Source organism: Cherax quadricarinatus, chromosome 26 (genome assembly GCF_038502225.1).
Source record: "Cherax quadricarinatus isolate ZL_2023a chromosome 26, ASM3850222v1, whole genome shotgun sequence".
NCBI classification, from domain to species: Eukaryota; Metazoa; Arthropoda; class Malacostraca; order Decapoda; family Parastacidae; genus Cherax; species Cherax quadricarinatus.
Genome location: NC_091317.1, coordinates 3,984,891 through 4,010,707, shown reverse-complemented (window position 1 = coordinate 4,010,707; position 25,817 = coordinate 3,984,891). Strand labels below are relative to the sequence as shown.

The 25,817-nt window shown below is 37.9% G+C and overlaps 1 protein-coding gene across 1 annotated transcript in view; it reads left to right on the top strand.

The window, feature by feature from the left end:
• The window catches only part of LOC128691544 (uncharacterized), a 504,586-nt gene that overhangs the window by 316,608 nt on the left and 162,161 nt on the right, over window positions 1-25,817 (top strand). Inside the window, exons 5-6 of the mRNA XM_070088746.1 lie at window positions 23,450-23,606; window positions 24,137-24,269. Coding sequence (XP_069944847.1) covers window positions 23,450-23,606; window positions 24,137-24,269 — 290 coding nt within the window. The remainder of the gene's footprint in view (window positions 1-23,449; window positions 23,607-24,136; window positions 24,270-25,817) is intronic.

The following is a 25,817-nucleotide window of genomic DNA, read 5'->3' as shown; positions in this document are numbered from 1 at the left end:
CCCCCCTATCCACCCTGTCATACGCCTTTTCCAAATCCATAAATGCCACAAAGACCTCTTTAGCCTTATCTAAATACTGTTCACTTATATGTTTCACTGTAAACACCTGGTCCACACACCCCCTACCTTTCCTAAAGCCTCCTTGTTCATCTGCTATCCTATTCTCCGTCTTACTCTTAATTCTTTCAATTATAACTCTACCATACACTTTACCAGGTACACTCAACAGACTTATCCCCCTATAATTTTTGCACTCTCTTTTATCCCCTTTGCCTTTATACAAAGGAACTATGCATGCTCTCTGCCAATCCCTAGGTACCTTACCCTCTTCCATACATTTATTAAATAATTGCACCAACCACTCCAAAACTATATCCCCACCTGCTTTTAACATTTCTATCTTTATCCCATCAATCCCGGCTGCCTTACCCCCTTTCATTTTGCCTACTGCCTCACGAACTTCCCCCACACTCACAACTGGCTCTTCCTCACTCCTACAAGATGTTATTCCTCCTTGCCCTATACACGAAATCACAGCTTCCCTATCTTCATCAACATTTAACAATTCTTCAAAATATTCCCTCCATCTTCCCAATACCTCTAACTCTCATTTAATAACTCTCCTCTCCTATTTTTAACTGACAAATCCATTTGTTCTCTAGGCTTTCTTAACTTGTTAATCTCACTCCAAAACTTTTTCTTATTTTCAACAAAATTTGTTGATAACATCTCACCCACTCTCTCATTTGCTCTCTTTTTACATTGCTTCACCACTTTCTTAACCTCTCTCTTTTTCTCCATATACTCTTCCCTCCTTGCATCACTTCTACTTTGTAAAAACTTCTCATATGCTAACTTTTTCTCCCTTACTACTCTCTTTACATCATCATTCCACCAATCGCTCCTCTTCCCTCCTGCACCCACTTTCCTGTAACCACAAACTTCTGCTGAACACTCTAACACTACATTTTTAATCCTACCCCATACCTCTTCGACCCCATTGCCTATGCTCTCATTTGCCCATCTATCCTCCAATAGCTGTTTATATCTTACCCTAACTGCCTAACTATATATATATATATATATATATATATATATATATATATATATATATATATATATATAGTTATATATATATAGTTATATATATATATATAGTTATATATATATATATATATATATATATATATATATATATATATATATATATATATATATATATATATATATATATATATATATCGTGCCGAATAGGAAAAACTTGCGATTTTGGCTTAAATAGCAACGCTCTTGTTGCCGAATAAGGGACGCGAAAAGTTGTGTATGCAATAATTTTGCAACGATCATTCTGAACCTAACGAGAAAAAATAGATTTCATTGTGCTTGTTTATTATTAAATTATTGTAAACTTATCTAAAATATATTCAACTGGATTAGGGTAAATTAAATTGCGCTCGTTATAATAAAGTTGGTAAGTTTTCTAAGGTTCACTTGGTACAAAATTATTAATTTTCACACTAACATAAATTAATATATATATATATATATATATATATATATATATATATATATATATATATATATATATATATATATATATGAATGTTTTGTCAATGTATTTTGTCTTTAAATAAAATATATATATATAATATAGGGGGTGGTAGGAGAAAATTCTCAAACAGCTTCAGGGAGAATCTTGAGTTTCCCCTGAAGCAAGTTTATTCTTTTCTCTGAGGATGAGGGTCCCTAGAACAGTTCTAGAGGTGGTATCTCCCTATATTTTCTATATATTTATATATGAAGGGATTCAGGGAAACCGGCAGGCCGGACTTGAGTCCTGGAGATGGGAAGTACAGTGCCTGCACTCTGAAGGAGGGGTGTTAATGTTGCAGTTTACTGTAGTGTAAAGCACCCTTCTGGCAAGACAGTGATGGAGTGAATGATGGTGAAAGTTTTTCTTTTTCGGGCCACCCTGCCTTGGTATCGGCCGGTGTGATAATATATAATATATATATATATATATATATATATATATATATATATATATATATATATATATATATATATATATATACAATGTATATGTATATATGTATAGACACGGAGAGTGAACTTTACTCCTTAATTTAGGTATTAAAGTTTCCTTGGCTGGTAGTGTACAGGTGGCATGCAGTTTTAACGACCCTTGTGTAGTCGATACTATTTTATTGCTAGGTGGAGTTGCCTGAGGGGGAAAAATCATTGAGTATTACTCAGTGGTGTTGTTACTCTGTTGATGAATCATTAGCAAACTTATGCCCTTCAAGTGAGGAGACTTAATGCTGGTCGAGGGCTTTCAATTATAGTAATTAGAACTTCTCTTTCATTCTTATTTGGACCAGAACTTATTATCTCCAATTTCTCAGTGCATTTAATGCTATCCTCTGAAAAGAACACCAGTAATAATAATAATAATAATAATAATAATAATAATAATAATTTTAATAATAATAATAATAACCAGAGTGTTGTCGTCCTGTTTATGAATCGTTAGGAAAATTATGTCGGTGTTTAGTTCCTCACAAGTATTTTGTACATTACCAACATAGAGCACAGTATTGCTGAACGACCCATACGAGTTAGCGTCTCTCTGTGAATATATTAATAAATCAGTGCTTCAGGACTCGCTGCCGCATTCGCTGTTCTTTATTAGATAACATTTAGTCGATGCTGATATGGCAATAATACGAAGATAGGGTCCTATCTCCCGTTTTGTAAATAGGTATAATTTTACAAACTTTACTTTTCTTAAACAATATGAAAAGTTTTGAAACAAGATATATAGAGGGCTAAAAAAAATAGATTTAAAAAGAGATGAAGCACGATACACAGAGAGATGAAGAAAGATATGGAGAGAGAAACAACAAACAGGATGGATGATACAGAGGGATTAAAGATGGGGTATAGAGGGATTAAATACGATATAGAGGAATGAAGGAAGATAAAAAAAAAACAGTTGAATGTAACTCCACAGATGGGATACTCCCAGAACCCAAACCTCGTCTTTTCTGTCTACTTTTTTTTACCTCTTTGCTGATAGATGGAGCCCATTACCACTCATCTTGGTGGAGGAAGGTTAGGGTGAGTAGGAGAATAATGTAATAGGAATGCAGGGGAAGGTGGGAAGAAGAGGAATGAGAGAGAGAGAGAGAGGTCTTATGTGTAGGTCGTAGAAAAAAACATTTGGCATTTTGGCTTTGTATGTATTGGAGGAGCGGCCATTGAGACCTATGGATGTATGGTGACATGCGCGGGTGGCGAAATATGGACTTTTTGGCGACCTGTGGATGGGTGATGTATAATTGATGATGTATGGACAGGTGACGACGTATGAACGGGTGACGATGTATGGATGGGTGACGACGTATGAACGAGTGATGACGTATGGATGTGGGTGAGGCGGTGCCGCCCTACCCTCCAATAACCTCAGGTCATTAGCAAGTTCATTGGGGTGGCCTTTACATCTTAATTTGGACTCCGTGGAAAACATTAAAGATGCGATGAGTTATGAGGAAAGTTCGCAGGATATGTATTTTTAGAGCAAGAGAGAGAGAGAGAGAGACGGAGACAGAGAGAGAGAGAGAGAGAGAGAGAGAGAGAGAGAGAGAGAGAGAGAGAGAGACAGAGAGACAGAGACAGACAGACAGACAGACAGACAGACAGACAGACAGACAGACAGACAGAGAAGAGAGAACCGAACATAATAAAATAGATAAGATCAGGCACAGTTTCACCTTGGATGCTGTAGGATGGGCCAGAAGTCTTAAATATGCTAATAAGAAAGATTTACATCAGGCCACTGAGGACAGGAGATACACAAGTCAACAAGTGAAAAGCTCTCAATATTATGCCAGCATTCAAGAAAGACGAGACAGAAATGACTGCAGACTCGCGTATCTGATGTGCACACACTGTCAGATGCTGATGTGCACACTTAGTAAGATGCTGATGTGAGACACATGAACTTAAACCACTTAGAATGCAGAGACTTCTTGGTATAACATTTAGTTCACACAACAGCAATGCGGGTTCATGTTCCCGCAACACCACCAAGGCTTTATATTGTTCACATAGGAGTAACAGTAGTTCATGTGTTCACTAACAGCAACACAGCTTCACAGAAGATGAAGCCGTGTTATTCCAACGTAACAGAATATACTGGAAAGCAAACCCCCAAAAAAGGCAAAAGAGGAAAACAGTGTTCGGCTGCACTTTTCTATCCTTTACAAGACATTCCATGTATTGATTTAGAAACCGCTATACAAAATATAATTACTATAGTAGATAAGAGAGCGCATGATAAACAATGCACAGTTACACGAAGGGAACAGCCCCGGGACCCATACTGATATACTGATAGCTAGGCGGGTCACCACATGGAGAAGACCCGAGCTTGGATGTCCTGGCGAACCTACCTGTACCTGAGAGCTGTAATCCTTTATGTCGATATTGTAGATGATACTAAGCTATCAAAATGGAAGCAACAGAAGATGGATGTGACAAGCTCCGTGGATAAAGAAGAGTATAATTGTCAATAAACTGGTTGGAACAATTCACAAATAACTCACACTTAGACTTATACGTCATCTAAATTATCCTCCCTAAGTGCGGAACGGGAAGGGAAAAGGCGTAATCAGGTTTTATACGAGAAAGAAAAGGGATGTTCCAATTCTTTCGATCAATCTCCTTCGAGCGTCAGTGATTTTTTCCCCTTTCATTATTCACCCTCAGCCTGACTGGCTGCAAGTAACTCGTCCGTCTATTTGAGAAAGCCATGGATATATTACATTAATGGTCGGATAAACGGCTACTTAAACTAAACGAGAATCTAAATAAGATGAAGTGTGGAACAGAAGAAAAGCCAACGGTATGGTTTTAGGAAAGAGAGAAAGAGTAGTAACAGATCCTTGAAAATTTCCAGTGTGTGGATCGTACACCAAAACCATCGACTTAAGCGAACATAAAAATATTTCATAAGTGATTTAGGTTGAAAAAAAAGCAACAGCAATGATGATACGTGTACCAGTGTATTGTAGCCTGAGTGACCCATGTTGGTTCATTGTCTACAATTAATTCAGTTAGAGATGAGATAATATTCATAGCATATATACACTGATAAAGACACAGCGCTCTGTGTATACGACCTTGTGACTCATGCTAGATGGTTACATAAGATCATAAGAGCATAAGAAAGAAGAAACACTGCAACAGGCCTACTGACCCATGCGGAGCAGGTCCATGTCCCCCCTCCCCGAATTAGCCCAATGACCCACCAAGTCAGGTCACCTCCACTCAAGGAAGGAACACGGCACCAGATCCAGCGGCACAAGCTAGTCAGGTCCAACTCACACTCACTCACACCCACTCATGTATTTATCTAACCTATTTTTAAAACTACACAACGTTTTAGCCTCAATAACTGTACTCGGGAGCTTGTTCCACTCATCCATGACACTATTACCAAACCAGTGCTTTCCTATATCCTTCCTGAATCTGAATTTTTCCAACTTGAAACCATTGCTGCTAGTCCTTTTGGCTGGAAATTTTCAGCACGCTACTTACATCTCCTTTATTTACTCCTGTTTTCCATTTATACACCTCGATCATATCCTCCCTAATTCTACGCCTTTCGAGAGAGTGCAGATTCAGGCCCTCAGTCTATCCTTATAGGGAAGATTTCTGATACATGGGATCATCTTTGTCATCCTCCTCTATACGCTTTCCAGAACATTTATATCCATTCTGCAATACGGTGACCAGAAATGAGCTGCATAATCTAAATGAGGCCTAACCAAGGTTATATAGAGTTGAAGAACAACCTGAGGACTTATATTATTTACTTCTAGATATGAAACCAAGAATTCTGTTAGCTTTATTGCGAACAAAAATGCACTGTTGTCTTGGTTTTAGATTACTGCTAACCAGAACTCCTAAATCCTTTTCACAATCAGTAGTATTAAGATCTACATTATTTAGTTTATATGTGGCATGGCTATTTACCTGTCCAACATTTAGAACTTTGCATTTGTCAATATTAAACTGCATCTGCCACTTCTCCGACCATTGCATCAGTCTATTCAAATCATCCTGGAGTGCTCTAGTGTCCTCATTAGAATGAATTGGACGGCCTGTTTTGGTGTCAGCAAATTTGCTTATGTCGCTATTTATTCCCTCATCTATGTCGTTTATGTAAACTGTGAACAACAACGGGCCCAACACTGATCCCTGAGGAACACCGCTTGTGACGTACCCATTCTGATTTCTCCACATTTATGCAAACTCTCTGCTGCCTATTTGTCAGCCATGCCTCTACCCAGGAAAAAATTTCTCCTCCTATTCCGTGTGCCTTAAGTTTTCTCAGTAGCCTCTGGTGTGGAACTCTAGCGAAAGCCTTACTGAAGTCCACATACACAATATCATATTCATTACCATGATCTACCTCCTCAAACACCTTAGTGAAAAAAGTTAGTAAATTCATAAGACAAGAACGCCCCTTTGTAAAACCGTGTTGAGATTCATTAATCAGTCTGTGCCTATCAAGATGGCTACGAACTGCTTCGGCAACTATTGATTCCATAAATTTTCCCACTATGGAGGTATGGCTTATTGGTCTATAGTTCGAAGCCAAGGACCTGTCACCTGCCTTGTAAATAGGTATTACATTTGCCATTTTCCACTTATCAGGCACTATGCCAGTCTGTAGTGATATGTTAAAATGATTGTAAACAGTTCATCAGGGCCTGGGGATTTGTTAGGTTTTAGTTTCTCTATTTGTCTGAGGACCATGTCACTAGTTACCGGAATCGTGCATAGTTTATTATCGTCCTTTTCTACATAATCTATTATTTCAGGAATATCACTAGTATTTTCATGGGTGATAACTGAGAGGAAGTAGGTATTGAGAATTTCAAGCATATCCTTATCACTGTCAGTGATCTGACCAGAGTTACTCTTAAGTGGGCCAGTCTTGTCCCTAATCTTAATTCTGTGTACCTGAAAGAACCCTTTTGGGTTAGTCTTTGAATCCCTTGCGACCCTAGCCTCATAATCCTTTTTTGCTTTTCTTATTCCTTTCTTTATTTCTTTCTTTAATTGAATATATTGATTTCTTAACTGCCCATTCCCTCTTTTGATACGCCTATTTATGCCTCTCTTTTGACCAATGAGATGTTTTAATCTATTATTCATCCATTTGGGATCATTTTTGTTAGATCTAATTTCCCTACTCGGAACAAAAGTTGTCTGGGCAGCTAGAACTATGCTCTGAAAAGCGTCATATTGGCAACCAAGATCACCTACCTGACCCATAGTCAGGACATCCCAATTTAGCTCACCCAGGTAATTTTTCAGTCCCATGAAGTCGGCCAAGCGAAAATCTGGGACAGAGATTTGATTGCAGTTATCTGGGTAATTCCATGATATATTGAAACTAAGTGATTTGTGATCACTTTCCCCAAGCTCATCATTAATCTCAAGATTATTAATTAGTGAATCTTTGCTGACAAGAACCAAGTCAAGCAGATTGTTTCCTCTGGTTGGTTCTGTCACAACCTGTTCTAAAAAGCAATCCTGAACCGTATCAAGAAAGTCACTAGACTCAAGATTTCCTGTCGTATTGTTCCAATCAATTTGTCTAAAGTTAAAGTCTCCCATTATCACAACATTTTCACATCTAGATGCCTTATGAATTTCGTCCCATAACAGCTTATTGCCCTCCCTATCAAGGTTTGGGGGCCTATAAATCACACCCAAAATTAATTTGTCACGACCCTCGAGAAACTGTAGCCAAACAGATTCTATGTTCGATGTTTCTAATCTTATATCATGTCTAAGACAACAACTTAAATTTTCTCTGACTTACATCGCCACACCACCACCCTTCCTGTTGACCCTATCAGTGTGGAATAGTTTATAACCCTGTATGTTGCATTCAGAAAGCCTATCGACTGTATGAGGGTCATTAACCCTAAGAACTTTCTATTTAAAGGAGACATAGAAAAGTCTGTCTAAAGATAAGTTCAGAAAAAAGCAAAGTTATTATTATTATTATTATTGCTATTATTATAAATGAATTATTCTATTACTCTTACATAAACAGCGGTAATAACTGATATGGAAAATTTCTTCTTGCTGGAGGAGAGGTTGCATGGTAATTAGATTTTGGGTGCACATTACCTCACCTGTATCACGTATCAATCACTAGCTAATTAAACACCTGGCGAGAGACAGCCAGGAAGATGCGTGTTCCCACGGGTCTGTTGCCTCTCTCTCTCTCTCTCTCTCTCTCTCTCTCTCTCTCTCTCTCTCTCTCTCTCTCTCTCTCTCTCTCTCACTCTCACTCTCTCTCTCTGACGCTAAAATATGTAATCTGATATTCCTGTATAAATGTATAAATTTCTTCAGTATATAATTAAAATTGAAATTTTGTTTAATTTGAAAATTTCTACTATCCGTGAATTAATGTTCAAACGTTTGTAAACTGAGTCTTTTCTTATAGCTGACCGCAAGGCCAAAGATCTAAGAAAATCGAAATAAATTGTTTAAAGGCTTAATTTTTCGTAGTTAGGAAAACTTAAATATCAACAGCACCAATAAAATAATAATAATAATAATAATAATAATAATAATAATAATAATAATAATAACAGTAAAACCATGAACATTATAAACGACAAAAACATTTTTCCCCGAAATTAGGGGCTTCTATCCTATATTTTTCTTAAAAGCATCAATCCTAATAAATCTGGGCTCTCTGAAGAACGTATTTTTCTCTCCTTGAAAAACCTCCCTCAGGTTCTCGCCACAGTGGTGTTGTCCTCTTACGAGATGTCCATCCAACATTATTAGGATCTAATTCTCTTTCGTTAACGTTTCGCAGCTTGTTTTTCCTGGATATTCAGGATTCGGACCCCTCAAGGAAGGTTCCTTGATGTTGGTGAGGGGCTCTTGATTTAGGGAATTGGATCTGTGCTCCAGTTCCCCGAATTAAACCTCCCGAATGCCTTCCACATCCCCAGGCGCTGTATAATCCTCCGGGTTTAGCGCTTCCCTTGATTATAATAATAATCAGGATTCGAGCGACATCTGAATCCTATCGTATCTGCGCGCCTCTTGCCGGCAAGACAGTGATAGTGAGAATGACGGTGAAAGAGTTTCTTTTTGGGGTCCCCCTGCCTATATATATATATATATATATATATATATATATATATATATATATATATATATATATATATATCTATATATATATGTCGTGCTGAAGAAGTCAAACTGGTCAATTAGCAAGAACTCATTTAAAATTAAGTCCTTTCTGAAATTTTCTTTTATACGTTTAAAGATATATTTTTTTCATTAATGTTAATGTAAAAAATTTTTAATTTTGCACCAAAAGGAACTTAGAAAACTTACCTAACCTTATTATAACAAGAACAATTTATTTTAGCCTAACCCAACAAAATATATTTTAGATATGTTTACAATAATTTAATACTAAACAAACACAGTGAAAAATATTTTTTTCGTTAGGGGGTTCAGAATGATTTTGGCAAATTAGTTGCATACACAAATTTTCACTTGTCCTATATGGCAAGATGAGCGTTGCTATTTAAGCCAAGATCGCAAGTTCTGCCTATTCGCCTTATAGTCGGTGATACACACGTAACAACATGTACCTTATATGCCACCTTTATATATATATATATATATATATATATATATATATATATATATATATATATATATAGATAGATTAAATTATGGGGAATCAAATACAAAATGGAAGATAAAACAGTTACTTTTTGCTGATGATACTGTGCTTATGGGAGATTCTAAAGAAAAGTTGCAAAGGTTAGTGGACGAGTTTAGGAGTGTGTGTAAAGGTAGAAAGTTGAAAGTGAACATAGACAAGAGTAAGGTGATGAGGGTATTAAATGATTTAGGTAAAGAAAAACTGCATATCACATTGGAGAGAGGGAGTATGGAAAAAATGAATGCTTTCAGATATTTTGGAATTGACGTGTCAGCGGATGGGTTTATGAAGGATGAGGTTAACCATTGAATTGATGAAGGAAAAAAGGTGAGTGGTGCGTTGAGGTATATGTGGAGACAAAAAACGTTGTCTATGGAGGCAAAGAAGGGAATGTATGAAAGTATAGTAGTACCAACACTCTTATATGGGTGTCAAGGTTGGGTTGTAAATGCAGCAGCGAGGTGACGGTTGGAGGCAGTGGAGATGTCCTGTCTAAGAGCAAAATGTGGTGTAAATATTATGCAGAGAATTCGGAGTGTGGAAATTAGGAGAAGGTGTGGAGTTAATCAAGGAATTAGTCAGAAGGCTGAAGAGGGGTTGTTGAGGTGGTTTGGTCATTTAGAGAGAATGGATCAAAGTAGAATGACATTGAGAGCGTATAAATCTGTAGGGGAAGGAAGGCGGGGTAGGGGTCGTCCTCGAAAAGGTTGGAGCAAAGGGGTAAAGGAGGTTTTGTGGGCGAGGGGCTTGGATTTCCAGCAAGCGTGCGTGAGCGTGTTGGATATCAGTGAATGCAGACGAATGGTATTTGGGACCTGATGAACTGTTGGAGTGTGAGCAGGGTAATATTTAGTGAAGGAAGTACAATGCCTGCACTTTAAAGTAGGGGTTTGGGATATTGGCAGTTTGGAGGGATATGTTATATATCTTTATATATGCTTCTAAACTGTTGTATCTGGGTGCCTCTGTAAAAACAGTGAATATGTATGAGGTGAAAGTGTGGAATGATGAAGAAAGTATTTTCTTTTTGGGATTTTCTTTCTTTTTGGGTCATCCTGCCTCGGTGGGAGACGGCCGACTTGTTAATATATATATATATATATATATATATATATATATATATATATATATATATATATATATATATATATATATATATATATATATATATATATATATATATATATATATATATATATATATATATATATATATATATATATATATATATATATATATATATATATATATGAAAATTCTAGCTTTGTTGTTTTCCTTATGGTTTATATGGCTGTGGTTGGGTTACTTTTTGATGTAAAATCAATATTCTGTTATATCAGTGCACTAAATTTTGTTCCTTAATATCCAGTACAAAATCAGTGATCATCGTATACCATTGTTTTAATGCGCATTCATCAGATGTTCTCGCTCAGTAATGTGTAACTGTTTTGGTGGTAAAGAGAAATTGCGATACAAAGTGTGCATTACTAAGTAAACTTTTCACATGTTATAAATAATAATGTTTTTATCGTGTAGTTGACATAACAGCTGGTAAATAATGCATTTTATTATTCCCCGCATTTTGAAGTTATTTTATTTTTGTTTATCCTCTCTGACTTTAAGGTGACTACTTAATGTCAGTGGAGGAACTGAAGGTCTTGATGAAGCTCTACACAGAGCGAAACGTGACTTGATAAAGCTCTACACAGAGCAATATTTGACTTGATTAACTTCTACACAGAACGAAGCATGATAAAACTCTACACAGAGAGAGGCATGATAATGGTGTACACAGAGCGAAACATGATAATGCTGTACACAGAGCGAAACATGATAATGCTGTACACAGAGCGAAACATGATAATGCTGTACACAGAGCGAAACATGATAATGCTGTACACAGAGAGAAACATGATAAAGCTGTACACAGAGAGAAACATGATAAAGCTGTACACAGAGCGAAACATGATAATGCTGTACACAGAGAGAAACATGATAAACCTGTACACAGAGCGAAACATGATAATGCTGTACACAGAGAGAAACATGATAAAGCTGTACACAGAGAGAAACATGATAAAGCTGTACACAGAGAGAAACATGATAAAGCTGTACACAGAGAGAAACATGATAATGCTGTACACAGAGAGAAACATGATAAAGCTGTACACAGAGAGAAACATGATAAAGCTGTACACAGAGAGAAACATGATAATGCTGTACACAGAGAGAAACATGATAAAGCTGTACACAGAGAGAAACATGATAAAGCTGTACACAGAGAGAAACATGATAATGCTGTACACAGAGAGAAACATGATAAAGCTGTACACAGAGAGAAACATGATAAAGCTGTACACAGAGAGAAACATGATAATGCTGTACACAGAGAGAAACATGATAATGCTGTACACAGAGAGAAACATGATAATGCTGTACACAGAGAGAAACATGATAATGCTGTACACAGAGAGAAACATGATAAAGCTGTACACAGAGAGAAAAATGACTAAATAAACTTACACAGAATGAAATGTGACTTAATTACGATCTATACAGAGCGATAAATGACTTGATAAAGCTCTACACAGAGTAAAACATTACTTAATAAAGCTCTACAAAGAGTGGAACATGATTTGATAAAGCTCTACACAGAATAAAACATGACTTCGATAAAGCTCTATACTGAGCGAAAAATGACTTGATAAAGCTCTACACAGAGTGAAACATGACTTAATATAGCTCTACACAGATCGAAACATGGCTTGATAAAGCTCTACACAGAGTGAAACTTAACTTTGATAAAGCTCTACACAGAGTGAAACTTAACTTTGATAAAGCTCTACACAGAGTGAAACTTAACTTTGATAAAGCTCTACACAGAGTGAAATTTAACTTTGATAAAGCTCTACACAGAGTGTAGGAAAAGGAAGAGGAGAAGCAGAGAAGGAAAAAGAGGAGAAGGAGAGTAGGAGGACAAGGAGGGAAAGGACGAGGAGCGGAGGAGGAGGAGGAGGAAGAAGGAGAAGAAGGAAGGGGGGGGGGTTGTAACCAAATAAATTTTCCACTCAAAATTTTAATTTCATAAAATTACAGTATTTAGTACACGGTTAATACAGAAAACATAAACAAGATAACAGTTACAATAGTTGAAACTGAACAGGGAGGAAACAGGGAGAGTGGAGAAGAGTGGAAGGGGAGAATAGAAAACTGAAAACAAAAAAAATATTCGCGAGAGAGGAAGCCGGAGATTGTAGAGAGAGAGTGAAAAAAAAGAGATTAGGGAGATTGGAGAACTGGGGAGAGTGGGAAGAAGAGATAGTTGGAGAGATGTGAGTGGGGAGGGAGGGGGAGGTGAGTGGGGGGAGAGAAAGAGAGGTGATTGGGGAGAGAGGGAAAGGTAAGTGGAGAGAGGGAGAGGTGAGTGAGGAGAAAGGAAGAGGTGAGTGGGTATAGAGGGAGAGGTAATTAGGGACACAGTTGAATGGAGAGAGAGAGAAAAGGAGAGAGAGAGAGAGAGAGAGAGAGAGAGAGAGAGAGAGAGAGAGAGAGAGAGAGAGAGAGAGAGAGAGAGAGAGAGAGAGAGAGAGAGAGAGAGAGAGAGAGAGAGAGAGAGAGAGAGAGAGAGAGAGAGAGAGAGAGAGAGAGAGAGAGAGAGCAGAGCCTCCAACACAGGGGGGATGTGGGTGGCCTTACTGTTATGTACAAGGTCAACATTGTCAAAGTACCACACTTGGATCCACTTCGAGGACAGCGATAAACAATCTTCTATACCACAAGACGGGCAGAAAGCAGCAACTTCACTCTGGCTGTACCCTTCTGCAGAACATCACTTCATCTGAGATCGTTTATCCCCAGGATGATTCGAGTATGGAACACATTCGTACAACATTATGATATCAATGAGATAAAGTCAGTTGATCAAATGAAAATGCTGGTCCACAGATGGCTCCAACTTCATCCTGTTCCCTACTTGTATGTTTCATAACAATAAAAATACTTGTATCATAATAAAAATTGCTTTCAAATGAGCTGATGTAGTTAACAGCTCTTAGCTTGTCAATAAAGTTAGGAATACTTACCCTATAAATAGCTTGTCAAAAAAGCTAGAGATCCTTAACCTAACCTTGTCAAACCCTGTGTAAAAAAAAGAGAGAGAGACTGAGAGAGAGAGAGAGACAGAGACAGATGATGGTCTGTAGACACCATGATGGTAATACCAGGGCAGTAGTAAGTATGAATGGGAGAGTGTTGGTACCTAGGGAAGAAATTGATATCCTTGGGGTGAAATTTGACTCCAAACAGTCCATGAAGAACCACGTTGTAAATCTTGCAAACAAGGCAGCCAGGAATCTTACCGCTCTTCGACAAATCTCGTATCTGCTTGACAGTAGGGGTTGTAAGATTCTGTATGAGGCACAAGTATGCTCACACGTTGAGTATGCTCCACTTTCTTTGTTTGCCTCTCCCCCCCCTCTCATCTGTGACTGCTTAACAGAGTAGAGAATAGAGCAAGACGTCTTATCTCTCGCCTGGACCAATCCTGGATAGATCTATCATTTCAACAGAGCCTTCAACACAGGAGGGATGTGGGTGGCCTTACTGTTATGTACAAGGTCAACATTATCAAAGTACCACACTTGGATCCACTTCGAGGACAGCGAGAAGCAATCTTCTATACCACAAGACGGGCAGAAAGCAGCAACTTCACTCTGGCTGTACCCTTCTTCAGAACATCACTTAATCTGAGATCATTTATCCCCAGGATGACTTGAGTCTAGAGCACATTCGTACAGCATTATGATATCAACGAGATATATTCAGTTAATCAAATGAAAATGCTGGCCCACAGATGGCTCCAACTTCATCCTGTTCCCTAGTTGTATGTTTCATAACAATAAAAATGCTTTCAAATGAGCTGATGTAGGTAGCAGCCCTTAGCTTGTCAATAAAGCTAGGGATCCTTAACCTAACCTTGTCAAACCCTGTGTAAAAAATAAAAAGAGATAGAGGTAAGTGGAGTGAGAGAGAGAGAGAGAGAGAGAGAGAGAGAGAGAGAGAGAGAGAGAGAGAGAGGTGACTGGAGACAAAGAGAAAGAGAGGAGTGGGCAGAGAGGGAGAGATGGAGGCGCTCATCTCAAAAGAATATTCTTTTATTTCCATGGGATTCACCGTGCTACACAAGGATTCCCCTTGCTACACAAGGATTCCTCTTGCTACACAAGGATTCCCCTTACTACACAAGGATTCCTCTTGCTACACAAGGATTCCTCTTGCTACACAAGGATTCCCCTTGTTACACAAGGATTCCCCTTGTTACACAAGGATTCCCCTTGTTACAAAAGGATTCCTCTTGCTACACAAGGATTCCCCTTGCTACACAAGGATTCCTCTTGCTACACAAGGATTCCCCTTGTTACACAAGGATTCCCCTTGTTACACAAGGATTCCCCTTGTTACACAAGGATTCCTCTTGCTACACAAGGATTCCTCTTGCTACACAAGGATTCCTCTTGTTACACAAGGATTCCTCTTGCTACGCAAGGATTCCCCTTGCTACGCAAGGATACCCTTTGCTATACAAAGATTCCCCTTGCTACACAAGGATTCCCCTTGTTACACAAGGATTCCTCTTGCTACACAAGGATTCCTCTTGCTACACAAGGATTCCTCTTGCTACACAAGGATTCCCCTTGCTACACAAGGATTCCTCTTGCTACACAAGGATTCCTCTTGCTACGCAAGGATTCCCCTTGCTACGCAAGGATACCCCTCGCTACACAAGGATTCCCCTTGCTACACAAGGATTCCCCTTGTTACACAAGGATTCCTCTTGCTACACAAGGATTCCTCTTGCTACACAAGGATTCCCCTTGCTACACAAGGATTCCCCTTGCTACACAAGGATTTCCCTTGCTACACAAGGATTCCTCTTGCTACGCAAGGATTCCCCTTGCTACACAAGGATTTCCCTTGCTACACAAGGATTCCCCTTGCTACACAAGGATTCCTCTTGCTACACAAGGATTCCTCTTGCTACGCAAGGATTCCCCTTGCTACGCAAGGATACCCCTCGCTACACAAGGATTCCCCTTGCTACACAAGGATTCCCCTTGTTACACAAGGATTCCTCTTGCTACACAAGGATTCCTCTTGCTACACAAGGATTCCCCTTGCTACACAAGGATTCCCCTTGCTACACAAGGATTTCCCTTGCTACACAAGGATTCCTCTTGCTACGCCAGGATTCCCCTTGTTACGCAAGGATTCCCCTTGCTACACAAGGATTCCCCTTGCTACACAAGGATTTCCCTTGCTACACAAGGATTCCTCTTGCTACGCAAGGATTCCCCTTGTTACGCAAGGATTCCCCTTGCTACACAAGGATTCCCCTTGCTACACAAGGATTTCCCTTGCTACACAAGGATTCCTCTTGCTACGCAAGGATTCCCCTTGTTACGCAAGGATTCCCCTTGCTACACAGGGACACCCCATGACTTTACAAGGACTCCCTTACTTCACAAGGGCCACACCCGCCAACTTTACAAGGGCGGACCGGGACACATATCGGAGAAAATACGAGAGTTTCTAAAAGAAGTGACATCAGGAGGAGTTGTAATTAAAACAAGGTTTAGGTGAGGTAAACACAATGTTGTGTTGATGGTATGTTGAACTCAGAGGTGAGGAGACAGAGGAGGGAGCTGCAGTGGTAGATGGGAGAAGTAACGATTGATGTGAGAGAGAGAGAGAGAGAGAGAGAGAGAGAGAGAGAGAGAGAGAGAGAGAGAGAGAGAGAGAGAGAGAGAGAGAGAGAGAGAGAGAGAGAGAGATTAATACCGCTACTATCGTGTTTATGTTGGACTGTTTGCCTTTAGTACCAACAGTCTGACTAATCAATACCATCAAGCAGAAAGTCTAATCTGGGATCGGGCCGCAGGAGCGGTGACTCCTGGAATTTACTGTAGGTAAGCTACAGGCAAATCACATTTAGGTTAAAGGTTGTTATTTATATATCTCTGGTAAAGATAATTTTTTATGTTCGTCTGAACTGAATCGTTTAATTGTTTTCCAGACCATTTATAAAACAAAAAAAAAACTGTGTTGCATTTGAGTTCAGAAGACAATGTGTTCCAATGTTCTGTGGAACACATAACATTATTGTAAGTGTATATTACGTGGCCACGACTCCAACACAGATATACTCCACTACCTTTGCAAGCTTTGCACAATACAAAACCTCTCCCTCAGTACGTGAGCAACACAATAACACATCCACAGCATCACTACTACGACTCAAGGCTACTATTACTAATACCCACACCTCCCCAATACCTTTACCACCACCACTACCTACACAGCTACTACCAGCACCACCATCGCCCATTACACCCCTTCACCACCAGCTACCATTGCATGCAACCTTATTAAAACAACATTTACCATCAAGACCCCTCACCACCAGCCCCACCACCATCACCATCTGACACAGCCACCACTACTACCACCAAAAACCCACTACCGCTCCGACACCCTTCAACCCGCAGGAACAACCTTGGAGTGATTTTCTTTTGGCGAGTTCCTAGTTGGCTGGGGATGAGTTAGTAGCCCAATTTCTCTTGCACTTTTTCCCTCTTGGCAGGAAAGACCTCTTTCCCTTCTTACACAGACGAGGTGCCTCTAGGTATATTACCTGCATCTTCTTTCATCTTTTTTTTAACAAGGAAAATCTTTCTTCTTAGAGACATAGCGTCTTGAAAATGTTACAAGAATGTTGTTGTGTAGTTTCAACTCATTTTAGATAACCTGAACATTCGTCCCCAAGGCAATCTGTGAAGTTTAGTAATGCAAATTCTTGGATACTTTTGGTAAATTCAGTTGTTTTATATGACAAAGATATATAAAGTAAAGCAAGGCGCTATTATCAAGATGTTTGCAGCTTCTTAAAGAGGTTTTTCCCCTTGAGCGAAGTCGTTCTCTATGAGGGAAGCTTCGCTCTCTTGCGCCAAATATCGTTATAATAAACTTACAATGTTTAGTGTGTTTTTTTTCCGTTTATCGGCTCACTGACTTCGGTATTTCGTATTGAATAATTTCTAACAAAGTTAGACTGCCATGTTAATTTTACTGCGAAATAAGAAATTGGAACATTAGAAATTTGGAAAACTCTGGCAATTTTTCGTGCTGGGTTAATCTACATAATGTACTTTTTACGTGACCGTAACATGTTTGTGCCTTCAAGACAACTGTAAAAATTCTGTATCTAATGTACCCAAAGTTCAAAATAAAAATTACTTCTTTTTTTTAACAAGATTAAATTAACTAGAAAATGGCATGGCGATACTGATAAGATGTTGAAAAAGACACTTAAGTATAGTTCAGGATATTTATAAGGGGAAACGTATCGCCACGAGTGACGTCTTCAGTCATGATGACGTCACTGTCTCTGTCTCTGCACCATGAGAAATTTTTGGCCGTATTCCTCCTTTCGAAGAAAACACCGCCACCTTCTGCAGATGGCTCATCTGCACAAAGCTGGTGTGAATTAACCTTCTCGTTGCACCACCTGCTTTCTTCTCTCGCTTTTATCTTTGGCTAATCTTTCCTAATGCAAAGCTTCTTAACGAGAGAAAAAAAAGTAATCTCCGTCGTAAGTATTCCACAGAGAAGTATTTCACACACTCACCCAGTGATACATAACTCTCAGGAGATTACAAAAAAAATTTTTTTTTGTGCATTTTTAAGATCGCTATACTTTTCAACGTAAAAAAAAAAAACGTAAAAAAAATCAGAAAAAAAATGTCTCATTCTGGGTTATCTCAGAGACAGAATTAATCCAAAGTTCTGCTTTTATGGAGTGAATGTGAATCAAGTCTTCTAACAAGTTACTTTATTTTCAAGCATTTAGTAACTTTTGTGCGAGTGTGCTGACAAGTGTTCCTGTGCAGTATTTCCTGTGCTGATTTTCTCTTGTTTTAGCAGAGTTGGGTGTGGATGTGTCTCTTGTGGCAGTCTCTTCCAACTTTCACATTTGATTCAATATTTAGTAGTGTATCACCGTGTGGGACCTTGACTATTTCTGCAGCCTGTTACAGCGTACCTTCCTAACCATATAATACGCAGATTCTTTAACCCTTCAGTATGGAGATTCCTAAACGTATGTATATATATGCAATAAGGTCACAGTAAACAGGTGATATCACAATATGCAGAACAACCACTGTGAAAAAAGTAGTGAAATTCCAAGCGTTTTCGTGATTTCTCATATTCTACACACACACACACACACACACACACACACACACACACACACACACACACACACACACACACACACACACACACACACACACACACACACACACACACACAAACACACACACACACACAGACACACACACACACACACACACACACACACACACACACACACATACATATATATATATATATATATATATATATATATATATATATATATATATATATGTATATGTCGTGCCGAATATGTTAAACTGGTCAATTAGCAAGAACTCATTTAAAATTAAGTTATTTCTGGAATTTTCTCTTATACGTTTAAAGATATATTTTTTTCATTAATCTTAATGCAAAAATTTTTAATTTTGCACCAAAAGTTTCTTAGAAAACTTACCTAACCTTATTATAACAAGAGCAATTTATTTTAGCCTAACCCAACTAAATATATTTTAAATACGTTTACAATAATTTAATACTAAACAAACACAATCAAATATATTTTTTTCGTTAGGTTCTGAATGATTTTGGCGAAATTATTGCATACACAAATTTTCACTTGTCCTATATGGCAAGATGAGCGTTGCTATTTAACCAAGATCGCAAGTTCTGCCTATTCGGCACGACATATATATATATATATATATATATATATATATATATAAAAAAAATATATATATATATATATATATATATATATATATATATATATATATATATATATATATATATATATATATATGTCTTGAAGCTGATGGAAGACTCTTCATGCAAAGCTTTGTAATCTGCCTTCCCCGCCGTATTCTTTATACACCGGTGACTTGTGTTCAACTGGTTGTACATCCTCTAATATACCTGTTTTACATCCCTATTTTGTATATCCTCTTACAGAGTCTAATGTTCAGGCCATTCAAACTGGCGTACAGAATAAGCTGCTGTACAGGTTGTTGCACAGGCTGCTGTACAGGTTGTTGCACAGGCTGCTGTACAGGTTGTTGCACAGGCTGCTGTACAGGCTCTTATACAAGATGACAGACTGATAGCATTATCTTGACATCTCTACTGCTTCTGCTGCCTCTGCGCTCGACTGAAGAAGCCTGCTGTGTAGGTGAAACATTTCGGAATAAAGATCCCTAACTGTCGTACACATGCCTTATCAACTCGTCGGTACTGTACACCATTATCATGTCCTGTTGTACAGGTTGTAGCACAAGCGAAACGTTATCTCCATCAAAGTTACCTCTCTACGTTTTATCTCTCTTTCATCCAGTCCCTGGAGCTTTACTCCAACACTCTCCACAATAATAATATACACGTAACACATTCATACAATCAGCTGCCCACATCATGCATATTAATGTGAAGCTGCATGTGAATTGCACACATTCTTTTATCCACCGCTTCATATGTGGGTTTCACGACTCTCTTCATCACAGTAATGAAAATCTCTCTCCTCTGTAATTGCATTTTTCGTAACCTTTTTATTAAGAGAATATTTTGTTTTGTATAATGTTTTGTGAATATTACCGTTACAACTCGTGCTGATACTCTCCAAATAGTTTCATCTTCTGTTTATATATATATATATATATATATATATATATATATATATATATATATATATATATATATATATATATATATATATGTCGTGCCGAATAGGCAGAACTTGCGATCTTGGCTTAAATAGCAACGCTCATCTTGCCATATAGGACAAGTGAAAATTTGTGTATGCAATAATTTCGCCAAAATCATTCTGATCCTAACGAAAAAAATATATTTCACTGTGTCTGTTTAGTATTAAATTACTGTAAACAAATCTAAAATAGTTGGGTTAGGGTAAAATATATTGTTCTTGTTATAATAAGCTTAAGTAAGTTTTCTAAGATTCTTTTGGAGCAAAATTAAAATTTTTTACAGTAACATTAATGAAGAAATATATCTTTAAAAGTATAAGAGAAAATTTTAGAAAGGATTTAATTTTAAATGAGCTCTTGCTAATTGACCAGTTTTACATATTCGGCACGACATATATATATATGTATATGTGTGTGTGTGTGTGTGTGTGTGTGTGTGTGTGTGTGTGTGTGTGTGTGTGTGTGTGTGTGTGTGTGTGTGTGTGGTGCCTCACAGGTAAAACTTGTGATTTTGGCTTAAATAGCAATGATCTTCTTGCCGAATAAAAGAAGCAAAAATTTAGCAAAAATCATTCTGAACCTAAGGAAACAATGTATTTCATTGTGTTTGTTTAATATTAAATTATTGTAAACTTATCTGAAATGTATTTAGTTGGATTACGCTAAATTAAATTGCGCTTGTTATATTAAGGTTACGTAAGTTTCCTAAGGTTCTTATGGTAAAAAAATTATTAATTTTTACATTAACATAAATGAAAAATATATCTTTAAACGCCCATCCTTGGAGGAGAGGGAGGACAATGACACCATTCTTGGAGGATGGGTGTCACTGACACCATCCTTGTAGGAGGGGTGTCACTGACACTATCCTTGTAGGAGGGGTGTCACTGACACCATCCTTGTTCGAGGGGTGTGACTGACACCATCCTTGTAGGAGGGGTGTCACTGACATCTCAGGTGCCATTAAACCAGGTTCAATATTTACTCTGCATCAGATAATGTTGACAGTGGTGGTCGATGCCTTGTTTTGGAGACTCAGGGAAGGAGAATGCAGAACTCCCTTGTGAATATTGTTTTCCTCTCTCATGTTTCACCTCCAGCAGACACGCCAGGCAACACTGGAGAGCCTCCTCAATATTTCTCATTCATTTTTTGGGAGGGTTCAATTTGTTGTTCTCACCTTTTTCCTGTGCTCTACAGGCTTTAATTGACCTCCGTTGGTCATTTGTCTGTTTCCTGTTTGTTTCAGCTGGTATTTTTTCTTTCGTTCGTGGCTTACGAGGTTCCATGTATCTCACTGTTGTAGTTGCTCTCTCTCTCTCTCTCCCTCTACTTCTCTGTCTCTATCTGTCTGTCTGTTTGTCTCTCTCTCTTTCTCATCCCGCTGCTTCTCCCTTGTAGCGTACATACATAAAAATCTCAGTAGTAATGACCCTGCGTCACAGGCGAGTTCCTGTTTCCTGTGTCGCTACAGCAGCTACCAGGAATTATAAAAGTGGAGCCAACACTAACTTGTTGCTTAAGGACGGAAGAGTGAGCTTTAATTTGCTGTTCGGGACAATTAGTTGAGTTCTCGCAATTTACTAAAAAAAATGTACTTGTGCAAACGTAATATACAGCTTTTTTTTTTTATTTTATCCCTATAGATATACGAAGAGAACAGTTTTTTGGGGCATAATTTTATCATATCGTCAGAATGACACGGTATACAAACTTAAAACTTCAATTATCTGTGGAGAAGATGTGATATAAATTGTAGCCTCTGGTTGATAGTCCCGTACAAATATTTTCGAAATCTATTATCCTGAAGTTAGGAAACGAGTATAAACAAAGAGAGCGCAGCTGAACTTGCAGAAATATAAGGTTCCGATTAACATAATGTTACCTGGACTTTGGGAAGACAACAAACATGGCCACGTACGTGTAAGGTAAACACAGATTTTTATTTGCCTGAAGTACTGTGCATAACAAGGGACTTTTCAAGAACGATATTAAATGGTATTTAGGTTTGTAGAAATTATGTATGATGTGGGTATAAAAATAATAATAATAATAATAATAATAATAATAAATTACTATTTATTATTATTATTATTATTATTATTATTATTATTATTATTATTATTATTATTATCTTTATCATATGTCTGAAAAATTCTACTAAATTTTCCCCTTGAGATGTATATTAGAGAGGAATTTTGATTAAAAATTATGATATGATTTTTTTCTTAAACATAATAACATCGACTCTGTTATTTAGACACAAACTGTAGAAAATAAAAATGTTGTATTTAAACGTTTTGCTCAAAGGTGAGCGAAACAATGGCTTGTTCTGTTTTAATTGGCTGGGCGTGGACTCGACGGATTTTCTTCATTATTACAGATCATATGAAAATCCATAGAAACGGGTGTGTAAACACAGCAGTGTAAATACTGCAGTGTAAATACTGCAGTGTAAATACTGCAGTGTAAACTCTGCAATGTAAATGTTGCAGTACAATACATGCAACATGCTTGACCAACAATGTAATTATTCCATTCTTTGATACATATACTTCGTAACCTCATCTCTCCCTCACAGCCTTATATGTCTTTCACATCATCTCTCACTTACAACATCATCTCCTCACACCCTCATCTCCTCAAACCCTTAGTTCTCCCTCTCAGTCTTACATCTCCTTCACATCATCACCTCTCCCTCACAACCTCATCTCTTCCTCACTCCCTCATCTCTCCCTCAAAGCTTCATTTCTCCCACATCTCTCACCCCCAGGCACAACGACCTTCCGTGGAACATTAGGAAGTTCATGCACAACAAACTTCACAGTTTCAACTTCACGGCCGAGCTCAAAAAGCTTCGTCCGTGGTCGCGTTCCTCCTGGTCCCACACAGACCTGCCCAGGCTCAAGAGGGGCATGGTAGGTGCTCAGGTGAGTCTAGGAGTTCTCGATTATTAGAAGGGCATTGTAAGTGAATACAGACTATATAAAAGTGATCAACATGACATAATTAGGCTGTGTACTGTTTATAGTACACAGGTGAGGGGTCAGATGACGTTTCTGCACTAGGTGCCTTGTAGGTGCTGCTGATAACTCTGCTTAAATTTAAGAATAACGTGATAGGTGCCTAAGTTAGAGTAGGTGGTTTATATGTTCCTTTATGCTTTAGAATTAATTCTAGTACCACTAACTTTCATATTCTGTCTTAGGAGGTGGCATTAATTATGATTTAATGATTATATTTGTTGTCACTAACTGTGGTCTCCTGGTGCCACTAACTGTGGTCTTCTGATGCCACTAACTAAGGTCTGCTGGTGCCACTATGGCCTACTTGTGCTAATAATTCTGGTCTTCTGGTGCCACTAGTTATGATGTACTGGCCATAGCTAGTGCACTGACTCTGGTCTCGTGATACACTAAGTTTGGTCTCCTGGCGCCACTGAATCTGGTCTCGTCCACAGTTCTGGGTGTCGTACGTGCCGTGTGAGTCACAGAGGCTCAACGCTGTACAGCTGACCATAGAGCAGATTGACCTTATCAAGCGACTTATTGACCAGTATCCTGACGATCTCCGCCTCGCTACCTCTGCTGACGGTGAGTTTCGCCCCACTGGGGGGTCATCTGAGGTATGGGGTCATTTGGGGTCTGTGGTCACCAGGGTTAAAGGGACGTCTATATTCATCATTCACTTAGAAGTCAAATATCAACTGTACTATGATATCAAGTATCATTAATTTTCCGAGAGTTAGAACTCACTTTATGGTCATAACCCGACTGTCAACAACTTACTTAACAAAGTGAAATAGGAACCCCAAACTGTTCAAGGAATTATATCTTGGTTAAATATTTCACCGAATCATAGAACCAACCTGGGGTCAACATTCTACATGATTCACTATTTAAGAAGATAGTGCGATAAACATCCACTAGGATGAAAACCTTCTAGGAGTGAGAAAATGAGAATGTTTTGAGAGAAGAGGCAAGAAAAAAGCAGTTGGTTTGTAAACAGAAACTGAGTGAAAGGTGAGGTGAGGTCAGGTATCAAGGGAGACACCAGAGGTCAAACGGAATAAGAAATAACGTAACATTTGTCAAAACGGGATTTAATTATGAAATATTTAACAGGTGACACAGAAACATTGTGAGTAAAAATATATATATATATATATATATATATATATATATATATATATATATATATATATATATATATATATATATATATTTACATATATATATATATATATATATATATATATATATATATATATATATATATATATATCTATGTATACATATATACATTTATATATATATATATATATATATATATATATATATATATATATATATATATATATATATATATATATATATATATATATATAAAAGAGAGCAAATGAGAGAGTGGGTGACATGTTATCAACAAATTTTGTTGAAAATAAGAAAAAGTTTTGGAGTGAGATTAACAAGTTAAGAAAGCCTAGAGAACAAATGGATTTGTCAGTTAAAAATAGGAGAGGAGAGTTATTAAATGGAGAGTTAGAGGTATTGGGAAGATGGAGGGAATATTTTGAGGAATTGTTAAATGTTGATGAAGATAGGGAAGCTGTGATTTCGTGTATAGGGCAAGGAGGAATAACATCTTGTAGGAGTGAGGAAGAGCCAGTTGTGAGTGTGGGGGAAGTTCGTGAGGCAGTAGGTAAAATGAAAGGGGGTAAGGCAGCCGGGATTGATGGGATAAAGATAGAAATGTTAAAAGCAGGTGGGGATATAGTTTTGGAGTGGTTGGTGCAATTATTTAATAAATGTATGGAAGAGGGTAAGGTACCTAGGGATTGGCAGAGAGCATGCATAGTTCCTTTGTATAAAGGCAAAGGGGATAAAAGAGAGTGCAAAAATTATAGGGGGATAAGTCTGTTGAGTGTACCTGGTAAAGTGTATGGTAGAGTTATAATTGAAAGAATTAAGAGTAAGACGGAGAATAGGATAGCAGATGAACAAGGAGGCTTTAGGAAAGGTAGGGGGTGTGTGGACCAGGTGTTTACAGTGAAACATATAAGTGAACAGTATTTAGATAAGGCTAAAGAGGTCTTTGTGGCATTTATGGATTTGGAAAAGGCGTATGACAGGGTGGATAGG